The sequence below is a fragment of the Triturus cristatus genome, chromosome 6 (genome assembly GCF_964204655.1).
Source record: "Triturus cristatus chromosome 6, aTriCri1.1, whole genome shotgun sequence".
Taxonomy (NCBI): domain Eukaryota; kingdom Metazoa; phylum Chordata; class Amphibia; order Caudata; family Salamandridae; genus Triturus; species Triturus cristatus.
The window spans coordinates 614,216,705-614,230,224 of record NC_140589.1 but is presented as its reverse complement, the minus strand read 5'-3'; the positions used below and the strand labels follow the sequence as shown (position 1 = coordinate 614,230,224).

The 13,520-nt window shown below is 47.0% G+C and overlaps 1 protein-coding gene across 2 annotated transcripts in view; it reads left to right on the top strand.

Moving 5' to 3' along the window:
- Window positions 1-13,520, top strand: part of RARS2 (arginyl-tRNA synthetase 2, mitochondrial) — a 201,638-nt gene that overhangs the window by 40,074 nt on the left and 148,044 nt on the right. The window contains exon 3 of one of the 2 annotated variants that reach the window (XM_085611097.1): window positions 1,861-1,963. The exons of the other annotated variant lie outside the window; for it this stretch is intronic. Coding sequence (XP_085467223.1) covers window positions 1,861-1,963 — 103 coding nt within the window. The remainder of the gene's footprint in view (window positions 1-1,860; window positions 1,964-13,520) is intronic. 2 annotated transcript variants of the gene reach the window in all.

Here is a 13,520-nt window from a genome sequence, read left to right as displayed (position 1 = left end):
GACAAAGCTAGCCCAGCTGACTCCTCTCCAGGCAGGTAGGCTGGAACAGCCCATTAGAGAACAGGAAATACACGTGCCATGCACAGCCTGTTGTATGGAAAAACCTCTGCTTCAGACGGTCCTCCAAACAAATTAATAAACCCTGTGTTCCACTGTTTGTTATGGGGTTGGCAGTTTTATTTGAGGCGATTCTATAGGAGGGGGGCTTGCCTCCCTCGACAAATGGAGCTATCACATCCTCAGTTCCCAGGTCTGGCAGCAACCTGTTTGTCTTTACATTATATCGACAAATCTCTGTCTTAAATACCGATAATAAACTACTCCGTTCAGTTTGGGCGAAATGTATTGTCCTCCTATGACTGATAAACTGATCTTTCCAATTTCATCCCCGTACCCACAACCGCCTCTAATATTAGATGGATTTTTGGCATCCTAGAAAAATCACCCAAAGCATGTCCTGATACGATGTGGCTAGCCTTAGCCCTTGAAAATGCCATTGACACTGTAATTTGGAGTTATATGATTAGGGCCATCGAAAGGTTTGGGTTTGGTGAGCGGATGACCCGATGGATTAGATTGCTGTATTCATTGCCATCTGCCAGAGTTGGATAGATTAAATTATATCCGATTCCTTTGACATCAACAGGGGCATGCGGCAGGGCTACCCGCTATCTCCTCTGTTATTTGCTTTAATTATCAAGACTGGCAGCTGTAGTCTGGGACATAGGGATGTCTGGGGTCTGCAAGTTAGAGGGCCAACCTATATTAATTTGCCACATGGCAATAACATTGTGATATACGTCGAGAAATCCAAGTCGGACTTTACTCAACTAATTGAGATTCTCTTGTCCATTCAGATTATATTTAGCCTCCGGGTCAATTGGGGGAAATCCTGTACCTTTCCTTTTGCCCCCCCCACAATAATAACAACCTAACTGATGGGAAACTGAGTTGGCAGCAACACATGTTCTGATATTTAGAAATCAGGATTTATCATTCCAACAGAGATTTGCTGGATGTTAATATTGGAACAGCCATTTGTTGTCTCTCTTTCTGGTGGCATGCGGCATTCTTTTTTCACGAGGTTATACCTGAGATATGTTTCAGAGATTTAACTGGTCTCCTAGGCAGATTAATCTGGAAGGCAGGCAGTTTCAGAGTGGCAATAAGGAAGTTACAGCTCCCCACTGAAAGATAAGGACAAGAAGCCTGGGATTTTGGGGTCTGTTATCTTGCAGCTCAGTTGCAATGGTTTGCCAGATGGCTGGCAGGGAGGAATTTGTTAGAAACCAGTCTCTTCACCTCTCAGTGGTGGGAAGAGCTAGTACATGCTGACTTTTACTGAGAAAGAACCCCCCCCCCCCCCCCCCCCCCCCCCCCCGAAGGCTCCAAAAAGGCTTTTTTGGACTGCATCATTTTGCTTGCATCTTGTCTTGTGCCTTTCACAAGAAACATTGTTTTACTCCCCAACAATTCCATTGAAAGGACTCCCAACCACGGCAGGTATAATTACCATACACTAGGGAAAGTAGGTAGGGATGCACTGCTTGCATGTAATAGCGCCATTACCTCACAGCTTCTTGGTAGTTGTAGTTGAGTATTTCACACAGAGTTCATATTATTTTTCAGCTAATGCCGTCTTTCGAAATCGTATCTCTAGACACCAATCGAAACGATAGCCACATCTGCACCCAAAGAAGGTTGGATGACAGTCAGTGCAACACAAGAAATGTACTTAAGAATTATAAAGACATGGGAAATATGTCTTTGTATTTAATGTTTACGTAACTCATATTTGTTTCATTGAGTTTCAGAGCTTGGAAGTATATTAATATGAAGTGAATTGTCCTCTGTCTTCAGGCCGTCTGCTGATTTCCAGCTTTTTATAAGTTCCGTGACAGAGAGCACCCATGATTTTCCAAGGCCAGACACCCAGGCAGAGACCCAGAGGCTGGCTGACAAGGTACTTCATTCACTAATATAACTTCATAATCAAGGGATCGGCATATTTGTGTTTATTTAGTTAGCCTTTTGTTCCAGTCAGTGGTTGTACTAAACTTTATCTCTGACCCTCTCAGCAAACACTTCTGCCCCAAGAACCACCAAGCATATAGTCCACTCTATCCGTGGACTGTATGCTTCTCTTTGTCCTTGTACAGTGCTCTGCAACCTTTTGGCTCGGTTCCTATGAAACAAATTCCACGTATATATCTTCATTCATTTATGCATACATACATATATGCATACAAATGCTGTGCTAACAGATATACGAAACAGACCGAAGAGACGTGAAGACCCTTTTTGTGATATGTCGCACTCACTTCTGTTCAGTGTTGCATGTAAGACTCTTTGTCTTAAAACATATTTTAGCATATTATTATGAGAAATCGAGCTCCAATTTGTAGGCACCACCTATATGTTTTAGTTATATCGATCTTGTTGAAATCTAACAGACTGAATTCAGCTTTGAAAGCTACCATCTGGCCATACTCAAAGTTCTATGTCAAACTGTGCAGCATTGGAAAGTGTAGGCCTCTGGCTATAGGCTCTGCAAGTCTCTTCCTTACTTGAGAGCAAGGCAGACATAAAGACATCTACAGCAACCACAATAAGACTTGACTTGCCCAGTAGGACACTGCTCAGTTTAATGCGTACTTTCTGACCCTAATCTGATTCAAGAATCTTCTGTGCTCTTGAATCAGATTAGGGTCAGAAAGTACGCATTAAACTGAGCAGTGTCCTACTGATCCTAATCTGATTCAAGAATCTTCTGTGCTGGCGCAGGGACTTTGTGAAGCTCATTGACTCATTTAAGAGTAAGGGAGCCCAAGCTATGATAGTGCAGCAATCGAAACTCAAAGTCTTGGCTAAAGGAAAAAAAATTATATTCTCGGTTCTTCATGAAGCCCAGACATTCCTCGGTGGCCTCCGGGGGTAATAAATTAAATAAGTCGCTGAATCTTGTTTGATTCACTATTACTTGAGGGCGGAAACAGGAAGCACACAAGGATGCAATGAGATGGCATCCAAAAAGAAGACACAGAGAAGGACGGAAGTGGGACACTGGGGTCTCCGTCCACTCAAGGGGAGGGGGGAGGGGGGTGAAGGGCAGTGTTGCAATGGGGAAAAAAGAGAGTTCAAAGGCAATATGTTTTTCCATACTCCACTTGGTGGGGTTACAGGGGAAAAAAAGAGAGTTCATTTATTAGGAATTTGTTTGATCAATTGGCACTACAGAAGGAAATGGAACATTTAGGAATGGTTAGCAGTAGCATCCTACCTAGCGGTGTTCCTTTTTTTTTTTTTTTCTTGGCATTTTAAATATTATAGTCCCGAGTCTAACGAACTATGAAAACTGCGTATTTGCACATAAGGTGTTTATTCCTCTTTATCCTAACGGCTATGTTTGCACAATTGCTCGGATTAATTATTTGCTGCTACTTGACTATCGAAGTACTGTTTTTTTTTTTTTGCATATTTGCACTACCAATGGGAGATGAGTAATACAATGAAGTCTGTTTTTCCTCCTTATTTTAACCGCTATGTTTGCACAAATGCTCAGATTTGCGTATTTGCACAACTATTGAGGGATGAGTAATACATTGAAGTTTGTCTCTTTTAATGTAAACGGTCTGAATAACCCCCGTAAAAAAATTGCTATTGAGTGTTGGCTAAAGAGCCTGAACCCTGATGTTATCTTTTTACAAGAAACCCATCATAGAACCCGGACCGAATCTGATAAAATCTTCAAGGGCTGGGTTGGACATAAAATCTTCTCTATAGCTGGACTTGCACAGAGAGGGGTTTGCATCCTAATAGGAAGACATGTAAGCTTTATTTTGGAGGGTACACTATTCGACCCCAGTGGCAGATGGGCACTTTTACATGGTAAATTTAATCATGTAAATATAATCTTAGCTACAATCTTCGCTCCAGTTATAGACGACCCTCTGCCAACTTTACAATTGAAGCAAGCACTAACAGGATTACCTGGGCAAATAATATGGGGAGGGGATTTCAACTTTTTACAGAACCCTTTAGATGATTCTTCAAAAAAAGATAGGCGCCAGAATAAACCTCAAGTGGCCATCGCATTACAGAGCTGCAAGTTAGATCTTGACGTTGTTGACTATTGGCGATCACGTAATACGTTTGGACGTCTCTATTCGTGCTACTCAGCAAAATACAATTCAGCGTCCAGGTTAGACTTTTTTTTAACATCACACGGGTTAGAAGTACACAAATATGTTCATTTAATAAACGCATTTTCCGACCATGCAGCAATTTCTATGGAGTTAAATGTTGGAAGGCACGAATTTAAACCACCTATGAGATGGTATTTTAATAAGTATAACTTATTGGATACACAATGGTGCGCAGATATTGAGGAAGAGATCTGTGAGTTCTTTGCAAGAAATAGAGGTACAGCCCCACTCAATGTGACCTGGGATGCCTTTAAGGCCACCTTGCGTGGAATAATTACATCTAAAGAAATCCCAAAGCAGAAGGAGAGAAGGGAGGCAAAGCTAAACCTACAAGTAAATCTTACGCAGGCAACTCAAGAACACTATAGGACAAGATCCCCTTACTCTAGGCAAAATCTCCTTGAGGCAAAGAATAAAATGAAAGATTTTTATTACGATCTGGGTAATGTTAACAGTAATTTTTATGCCCAAAGGTTATATGAGGAGAGCGAATATGCAGGTAAACTTTTAGCCTGGCAAGCTAAAGAAAATCAAGTACGTAATAGGATTGAGAAATTAATGAACCCTGTCACTAATGTTCAGGCTAAAACCACAGCTTCCATCGGTGAGATTTTTTTAAATCACTATAAGGAAGTATATCAAGCTACCGAACCGGCCACACGTGAGACTATCTCTGCGTTCTTAGAGTCTTTCGCTATACCTAAATTAGTTGACGACGATAAAAATTTCTTGATCAAAGACTTTACAAGGTTAGAATTAGATGAAGTAATCTCTTCCTTACCTAATGGTAAGGCAAATGGGGATGATGGACTCCCCGCCGAATTTTAAAAAAAATTTGAGGGGACTTTGCGCAAAGAACTCCTCCTTTTGGCTAATTATTTAATACAAGGAGGGTCCCCCCCAGAAAGCTTTCATTCGGCAGTTGTGGTTAGCATTTTAAAAAAAGGAAAGGACAAGGAGAATTCAAACTCGTATAGGCCCATAAGCCTTTTAAATATAGATTATAAGATTTTTACGAAACTTCTAACGAACCGGCTGAACAAAATAATAGGGCCTCTTATAGGTCCGGATCAGTGTGGTTTTATAACAGGAAGACACCTCCATTCAAATACAAGATTCTTACTTGAGGCACTGGATTATTTAAATATTAACAATATTTTTTTTTTTTTTTTTTAAAGATTTTATTGTGCATAAAAAGGGTTACAAACACGGGCCTACAACCACCAGGGCCGGCCGCTAGTAGTCGAAGTGTTCCAGCATATCAGAAAACAATGACTGGCCCACAGGGGCTCCGCACTATCCCAGTAGATCAGACTGCACATAAGGGAAATCAGAATACACTCTTTTAGTCTTTTAGTATAAATAACAACAAAAGAAAAATACAACAAACAAGGCGAAACGACTTATGAAGGGCGGCGAGCACCAGCCGGGGGAGTCAACACCCAACCACCCGAGGGCGGTCAATAAAAGAAGACCTGAGAGGGAGGGGGGGGCCACGAGAGAACCAAATCTGTACTCCAAAGTACGAGATACACAAGGAACCCTCAAGGATCAGGGGGACGAGGCAATCCCGGACGTATCCACCAAAGGGGGAGCACAGATAGACCCACGATACGCGTTCCACTGCCCCCAAATTCTACCCCAAGCCCCCGGTTTACCACGAGCCACATACACCGTTTTCTCCCTGAACATGCACCAGTCCACGTTCTCCTTCCAGACGGACACGGTGGGAGGCCGCTGGGAACCCCAAAGCTGTGCAATATCTCTCTTTGCAATCATGTTCCCCAAGGCCGCCCACCGAGCCTGAGCCGCATTGCAGTCATTGGGCTCCCACACATTCAGCACACAACGACGCACCTCCGGCAGCAGAGCGACCCCGGTGACTCGTCTCATAATATCATGCACCCGGCGCCAGTATTCCGCCACCTCGCGCCATTCCCATAGGATATGAAGAAAGGTAGCACTGAGCCCGCAGCCACGCTTACAGAGTCCGTCGTCTGAAAACCCCATCGAGACCAGGCGGGGGCCCGTCACATATACCCGATGGAGAATCTTAAGCTGGACCAGGCGGAGACGGGCCGGGATGGCCACCTCCTTAGGGGATGACAGTGCAGTCTGCCAGTCCTCATCGTCCAGCTCCACCCCATCTCCCGTCCATGCCTCCCGAAGACGCACCAAGAGGTCAGCCCGATTGTTTATCAGTTTTTTGTAAATCAGGGAGATAGTACTGTCGGGGACGTGACCATCGAGTATGCGGTCCTCGAGAGGCGAAGAAGAAGGGACCGTGGTCCCCTCCCCAAAGACCGAAAGCAGGGCGTGCCGAACCTGTGCATAACGGAAGAACTCTCTGTCACTAAGCTCATACTCGCGCTGAAGCGCCGCAAAGGATTTAACCGCACCTTTAACCCACAGGTCCCCCACTCTGCTGATGCCGATCGTATCCCAGCGCTCGAAGCCTTTCGTTGTCCAGAGGCTTCCCAAGCGGTCTGAGTCGAATAGAGGAGTGGCGCACGTTAAACGCTCACTCCAGCCCATCGCTACGTTAGCCGCCTTCCATACACGGACCGCAATCCTGAGACCGCGAGTAAAGCGCTCTGTTATAGTTACCGCCGGGGAGCAGGAATTTATCCATCTCATATGCCGGGTTCGAACCAGGAGCGTACGTAGCATGATTAATGGCAGACAGCTGGGAGGCCCAATAGTACCGTCTAATATCAGGAAGCGCGATGCCCCCGTCATACCAGGAAAGAGTCAGCTTGGCCAAAGCGATACGCGATCGCCCGTCCCAAACCAGTCTCCTCTGCAAACTCTCCACCTCCCTAAAGTAGGCCGCAGGAATGACATCGAAGGAGTTCTGGAGTGCATAAAGGAATCTGGGAAGGGACATCATTTTAAACAGCGCCGCACGACCAAGCGGAGACAAGGGCAGCTTACACCACCGAGCCGTATCTGCCCTCAAACGCCGGAGTGGAGACAGGAGATTCTGCTCATAGCGGACCGCCGGATCCAACGAAACGTACACCCCCAGGTATTTAAAGCCGGACTGAGATATTTGGAGCGGAAGCCGAGGCGGCAAGAGAGGAAGACCACCAGAGATAGGATACACACAAGATTTGGACCAGTTGATTATCAGACCCGAGTTTTTCCCAAAGGAAGCAAGGACATCAAAGAGAACATTGAGCGACTTCCGCGGTGAGGTGAGATACAAGAGAATATCATCCGCGTACAATGAAACCCGATCCTCGAAGCCCGGGGCCCACCGGAGCCCTCTAATCGAGGGCTCCCAACGGAGCCAGGCAGCGAGCGGTTCCAGGGCGAGAGCAAAGAGCAGCGGGGACAACGGGCACCCCTGCCTAGTTCCCCTCCCGAGAGCGAAAGGCCGAGAAACCCGCCCATTGACAACCACCTGAGCCATTGGTCCAGCATAAAGGAGCTTCACCCAGCTAAGGAACCCCTCCCCAAAACCAAACTTCACCAAGACGGCCCAAAGAAATGGCCATTCAATGGTATCAAAGGCCATCGTGGCGTCTAGGGAAACCAATATGGCCGGTTCAGCGAAGTACTCAGCCCTAGCGAGGACGCCGTGCAGACGCCGTAAGTTGAGAGCGGTATTACGATGTGGGATGAAGCCACATTGATCCGGATGTATCAAGTCACATATAACGCTCAGCAGGCGATTGGCGAGGACCTTAGCAAGGATTTTGGGTTCGGCATTTAGCAGGGAAATAGGCCTATAGGAGGCACAGCGGTCACGTGGCTTACCCTCCTTGGAAATCACCACTATAGTAGCCAGACGCTGGTCGTCAGGAAGGGAACCCCTCTCGAGCGATTCCTGAAACATATGACGGAGGAAAGGCGCGATTTTATCCGGGCGCAACTTATATAGTTCAATCGGCAGACCGTTGGGGCCCATAGCCTTGCCCGAGCGGAGGGAGCGAATCGCAGTAGCTATCTCTTCGACAGACAAAGGGGCATCCATCAGCTCGCGGTCCTCGACGGATAAGCCGGGCAGGGCAATATCCCGAAGCAGAAGACGAGAGTCGTCCTCATCTCTATCAGACACCGGGGAGTACACTGCACGGAGGTGGTCAGCAAAACACTCAACAATCTCACCAGGCTCAGTCACACACACTCCATCCGACACCCGAAGCTCCGGGACCACACGATTCACTCTCTCCTTCTTGTCCAACCAGGCAATCAGCTTACCCGCCTTGTCTCCGGCATCATACAACCTACCCTGCTGCTCCCTATACATAGTCTTGGCAGCATCAGTGACGAGAGACTTATATTCAAACTGCTTCAGGCTGAGGGCATGCAGCCCATCCGGGGTGACACCCGCCTCCAAGGCTGCCTCCAGCCCCGATATTTCAGTCTCCAGCGTCACAACCGCCTCTCTCTTAACCCTCTTGGCCTCCACTATCTGGGACAGGGCATGCCCGCGGAGCACTGCTTTGAAAGCTTCCCACAGGGACACCGAGGACAACACCGACCCCTCATTCTCAGAAAAATATTGATTAATCGACTTAATCAGGCTATCACGGATCTTGGGGTCTCGCAGGTACCAAGGGTTAATAGGAGCGATCCGCCCAGCGGACCGCGACCCGGTGTCAAAAAGCAACCACAGTGGGGAATGATCAGAAATACCCCTGGCCAGGTGTTTGACCTCTCGAATCCGAGTAGCCTGGGCCGCGGGCATAAGGAAATAATCCAGTCTGGAGAGACTCCCATGGGCCCCAGAGTGAAAGGTGTACTGACACTGTGTCGGATGCATTAACCTCCAACAGTCCACCAGACCGAAGGTCTCCAGGAGCCCGCCCAGCCACGCCTGGGCAGCAGGGAGGGCCCTGGGCGGATGACGATCCAGGTCACCCGAGACAACCGAATTAAAGTCCCCACCCATAAGCAAAAGACTGTCAGGAAGCCCAAGCAACACACAACCCAAGTCTGAGAAGGTGGAGTTCTGGAGGCCCGGGGGAACATAGACCGAGTTCAAGGAAAGGGACTGCCCCTCCCACCTCCCAGTCAGAGCCACATAGCGCCCTCTATCGTCTGGGACCACCCTGGTGATCTCCAACGGAAGTGAAGCTCGCAAGAGAATGCCCACCCCTCTCGAACCAGTGGTGAAACCAGAGTGGGCCACAAGTCGATATCCCCCCCTGTTCATAGCCCGACAAACATTGCCAACCAGATGCGTCTCCTGTAAGAACACCACATCAGGAGTCAGACGACGCAGATATTGCAGCACAACACCCCGTTTGATACGGTCCCCCAATCCATTGACGTTCCAAGACATCACTCTCAACCCGTCCCCCCCCCCCATCCCCTCCAGTAGATCAAGGGCCCCCTAGCAAAGAGCTCAACACCCAAGGATGAACCATAGCCAATACTGTCGCCCTACAAACCCCATTCTACGAAAAGACCCCGGAGGAGGGAAGGGACCCGCCCCCGCCCGCTCCCCACACACAACATAGTGAAACAAAATGCACAAAAGAAGTAGAACCCAGCCGAACAGTACAACATGGCAGAGTCCGGGACCATAAGTCACTCCAAAGGAGACCCGCCACCCTCGGTACCGGCAGAGGGCCCAGTCCGGTCACCCCGGTCCGGCAGCGAATCCAGCCAGTCACTCACAGTCGCAGGAGAGTCAAAAAAGGTAGTCCGATCTTCATGTTCCACTCGGAGCCTTGCAGGATAAAGCATAGAGTACTTGAGACCGAGGTCCCGGAGACGCCGCTTCACCCCCTGGAAGCCCATCCGCTGTTTCTGGACAAGTCGGGTGAAGTCCGGGAAAAAGTTAATGGACGAGTTCTCATGTCGGACCGGGCCATGGACCCGTGAGGCCTGCAGAATCGCATCTCGGTCTCTGTAATGGAAAAGTCTCGCAACGATAGGCCTCGGGGGGGCATCCGGTCGCGGCCGGCCACCTGGGACTCGATGGGCCCGCTCCACAGCGAAAAACTTACTCAGGCCAGCGGGAGCAAGATGTTCGAGGATGAGCTCCTCGACCAGGAGATCAACCGGGCGGTTATCGGAGGTCTCCGGAACGCCTATGACGCGGATGTTATTGCGGCGGGCCCGTCCCTCGAAGTCTTCCAGCCGCCGGGCCATCAGATCATTGGCCAACTTGAGATCGCCGAGAGTGGCCTGCAGGTCCGACACGTCCGTACCAAGGGAGGACGTCCGCACATCCAGCAATTGAACCCTCTCGTTGGTCTTAGAGAGATCCGCCCGGATTAGCGTAATGTCAATGGCCACCGTGTCGATTTTACGGGCCAAGGCCTCGTACTGCGTAGCGATGGTCTCTCTGATGCCCTTAATGGCGCCCATGATGTCCTGCAGGGACAGATCCGGAGAAACGGACGGGCCACCACTGGTGTCCTCCGGGGGGACATTGGCCGTCCCGGGGGATCCTTTACCCCGAGTGTAGCGGTCCATGTTGTTCGTCTGGACCGGACCCCCACGTAGGGATGTTTTGGTCTTACGCCTCTCGGGGTCTCCCTTGCCTCCCATGAGAACCTCGATCGCCGAAGGAGACCACCGAGGAAGCGTCGAGGTGGCACAGGCCAGGCAGACGAGTGTCACACCAGAGGCCGCAATATGGCGGAGCGAAGGGACCACCGTCAATGAGCACACTGGCAGCAGACGAAGCCACCGGCATCAAGCGAAGGCAAAATGAAAGCCCAGTCGCACCAAGCAAGTCCACAGTCCAGCCCCTCAAAGACCAAAAGTGAAACCGAAAGTGATGTGACGGCCACTGGCACAGCCCCGCTGCCGTTGTTGTTCAACTACGCCCCGGCTCCACAGATCCCCCTCGCATCGGGCACAGCCGTCGGGTGGGCCTCAAAAGTTCAAACCACCATAACTCCGGATTGCCAGGTCCGATTTGATTTCCGAAAGGAGTTTAGTGTTCAGCCAGCATTCGTCTCCCAGATTCCATCAACCAAGTCAGGATAGAGTCAGGATAAATTCCGAGGAGCAGCGAGGGTCCGGGGAGCCCTGTGCTCACGCGACCATCTTGGATGTGCGCTAGGCTCCTCCTCCAATATTAACAATATTAACAAGCTGAAAGCACAAATTTTGTTCCTTGATGCTGAAAAAACTTTTGATCTGGTGTCCTGGGACTGTCTTTTTGCTATTTTGCACAGTTTTGATTTTCCGCAGGCTTTTATCTCTCTCTTAAAACAACTCTATATTAACTCTAGGGCACACATCATTATTAACAACTGCAATGTCGGGACATGCCAGGTTAGCAGAGGTACACGGCAAGGGTGTCCCCTGTCGCCAATTTTATTTGCTCTTTTTATTGAACCTCTAGCCATTGCAATCAGGGGCATAATGTCCGATACAGCACCAGTAGTCGGAATGACAAATATTAAACTCTATTCAGATGACATTGCCCTTTTCTTAGATTCAAAGCCTGCAAGTCAAGTGAAAATTTTTAAAATCTTTTCTGATTTTCAAAAACTGGGAGGCTACAAAATAAATGTTAATATGACTGAAATAATTTTACTTAATTGCACTGTTGACACTTTATTGCCGGAATTTAGGCAGAATTATAACTTATGCCCAAAGAGATATCTGGGAATATATATCTCGGATAACTTGGAAGATCTATATTCATTAAACTATATACCTCTGTTAAAAAAGGCCGGGTCCCACCTTGATCGCTGGAACTTACTGCCACTTTCCATAATGGGCCGGGTTGCTTTAATTCGTATGTCAATTTTACCTCTTTTTAATTTTCTTTTCAGCGCTGCCCCTTGTCCTATCCAGGTTTCTTTTTTTAGAAAAGTGGATGCTTTGTTTTCCTCTTTCCTTTGGACTAAAAAAATCCCAAGATTAGCACTTAGCATCTTCCAACAATACAAGGAGGACTGTCCCTCCCAAATATTAGAGATTATTATTTTGCTACTTTTGCACACCACAGTTTTAGATTTTTTTTCCTAAATGACTACATGGCAGATAATTTGTTTATGAAAAGGATGCTGCTGGAATCTAAAATAACGGACCCTGTCAGAATCCGAAATATCCAAAGAAGGTCCGTTATAAGTTTCTCCAATGGCTATTTAAAATCAAAACCCAGCTCCTGTCATTCTATGGTATTTCCAATTTAAGCAGCTCAACAATGTTAACTAATTTTAGTTTTGGCGAAGGGGGCTGCTTGGATATTAACACAGCGAGACTCTGGGGTGAGAATGGCTTCGAGACAATAGAGGACTTTCTTGTGGGAAATAGATGGAAAAAATGGGAAGAAGTTCTTAGGCAAATCCATCAACCGAGTACAATCCTCCAATGGTCTTTTTGTATGTTACACGCGGAACTTAGATATTGCGATATAGCTAATTTATTTCACAAAAGAGATGTATCAACAGCATTAAACGACCCCTCATTAAAGAAAATCAGCATGTGGATCAAAGTATTAAAAGAGGATAATGCAATCGAGGTAAAGTCAGTGACCGGTGGAAAAAGAGGGAAGACGTTGAAATTAGCAAACCGACATGGGATAAAATTAATAAATTTAATAAAAAAATCTTCGGCGGTGCGAACTTCCAACGTATGCAATTTTATAGTAAATGGCTTATTTATAGAACTCCCTCATTTCTCCACAAAATCTATCCCCTGGTCGAAGATAAGTGCTTTCGATGCGTAGAGAAGGGCACCTGGAGTCATATCATTTGGGAATGCCCAAAAATAACGGAATTCTGGGAAGAAATGGGAAAATACCTCTCTATTTCGATCAAAGCCAATATCCAGATCGATATATCAATAGCAGTACTAGGCTGCTCTCCGAGCCCCACTCCACACGATGAGGCTCTGTTTATAGCATCATTAATAGCCAGATCCCTAATCCTACAACTGTGGAAATCAGAGAAAGCTCCAACCTTTCAAGCATGGAAAGCTAAACTACTTCGGATCCAGGGTAGGGAAAGAAAATATGCATTAAGAGCAGGAGCACTCAGGAGTTATCATAAGCACTGGAGCACGTTTGAAAGCTAAATGGATCAACATCCTCTGCTATGAGAATGACACTTTGCATTTCATATGTTTAGATAGGTGTTAAAAGATCCAATCCTACAGCAGAATTCCCTTTTCTTTCCTATTCTCCCTATGCACTTTATTTACTAATATGCTTGCTGATGTTTAATATACTGCTTATGTTGTATTTATTTTGCTGTTATGCTATAATGAATTGATTATAATTATACATATTTATATTTTCCAAATTCCTAATTCTTGATGTTAATCTGCATGCCTGATGACCCTTGTAATCTTTTTCTGTGTCTATGAACTCTCAATAAAAAATATAAATAAAAA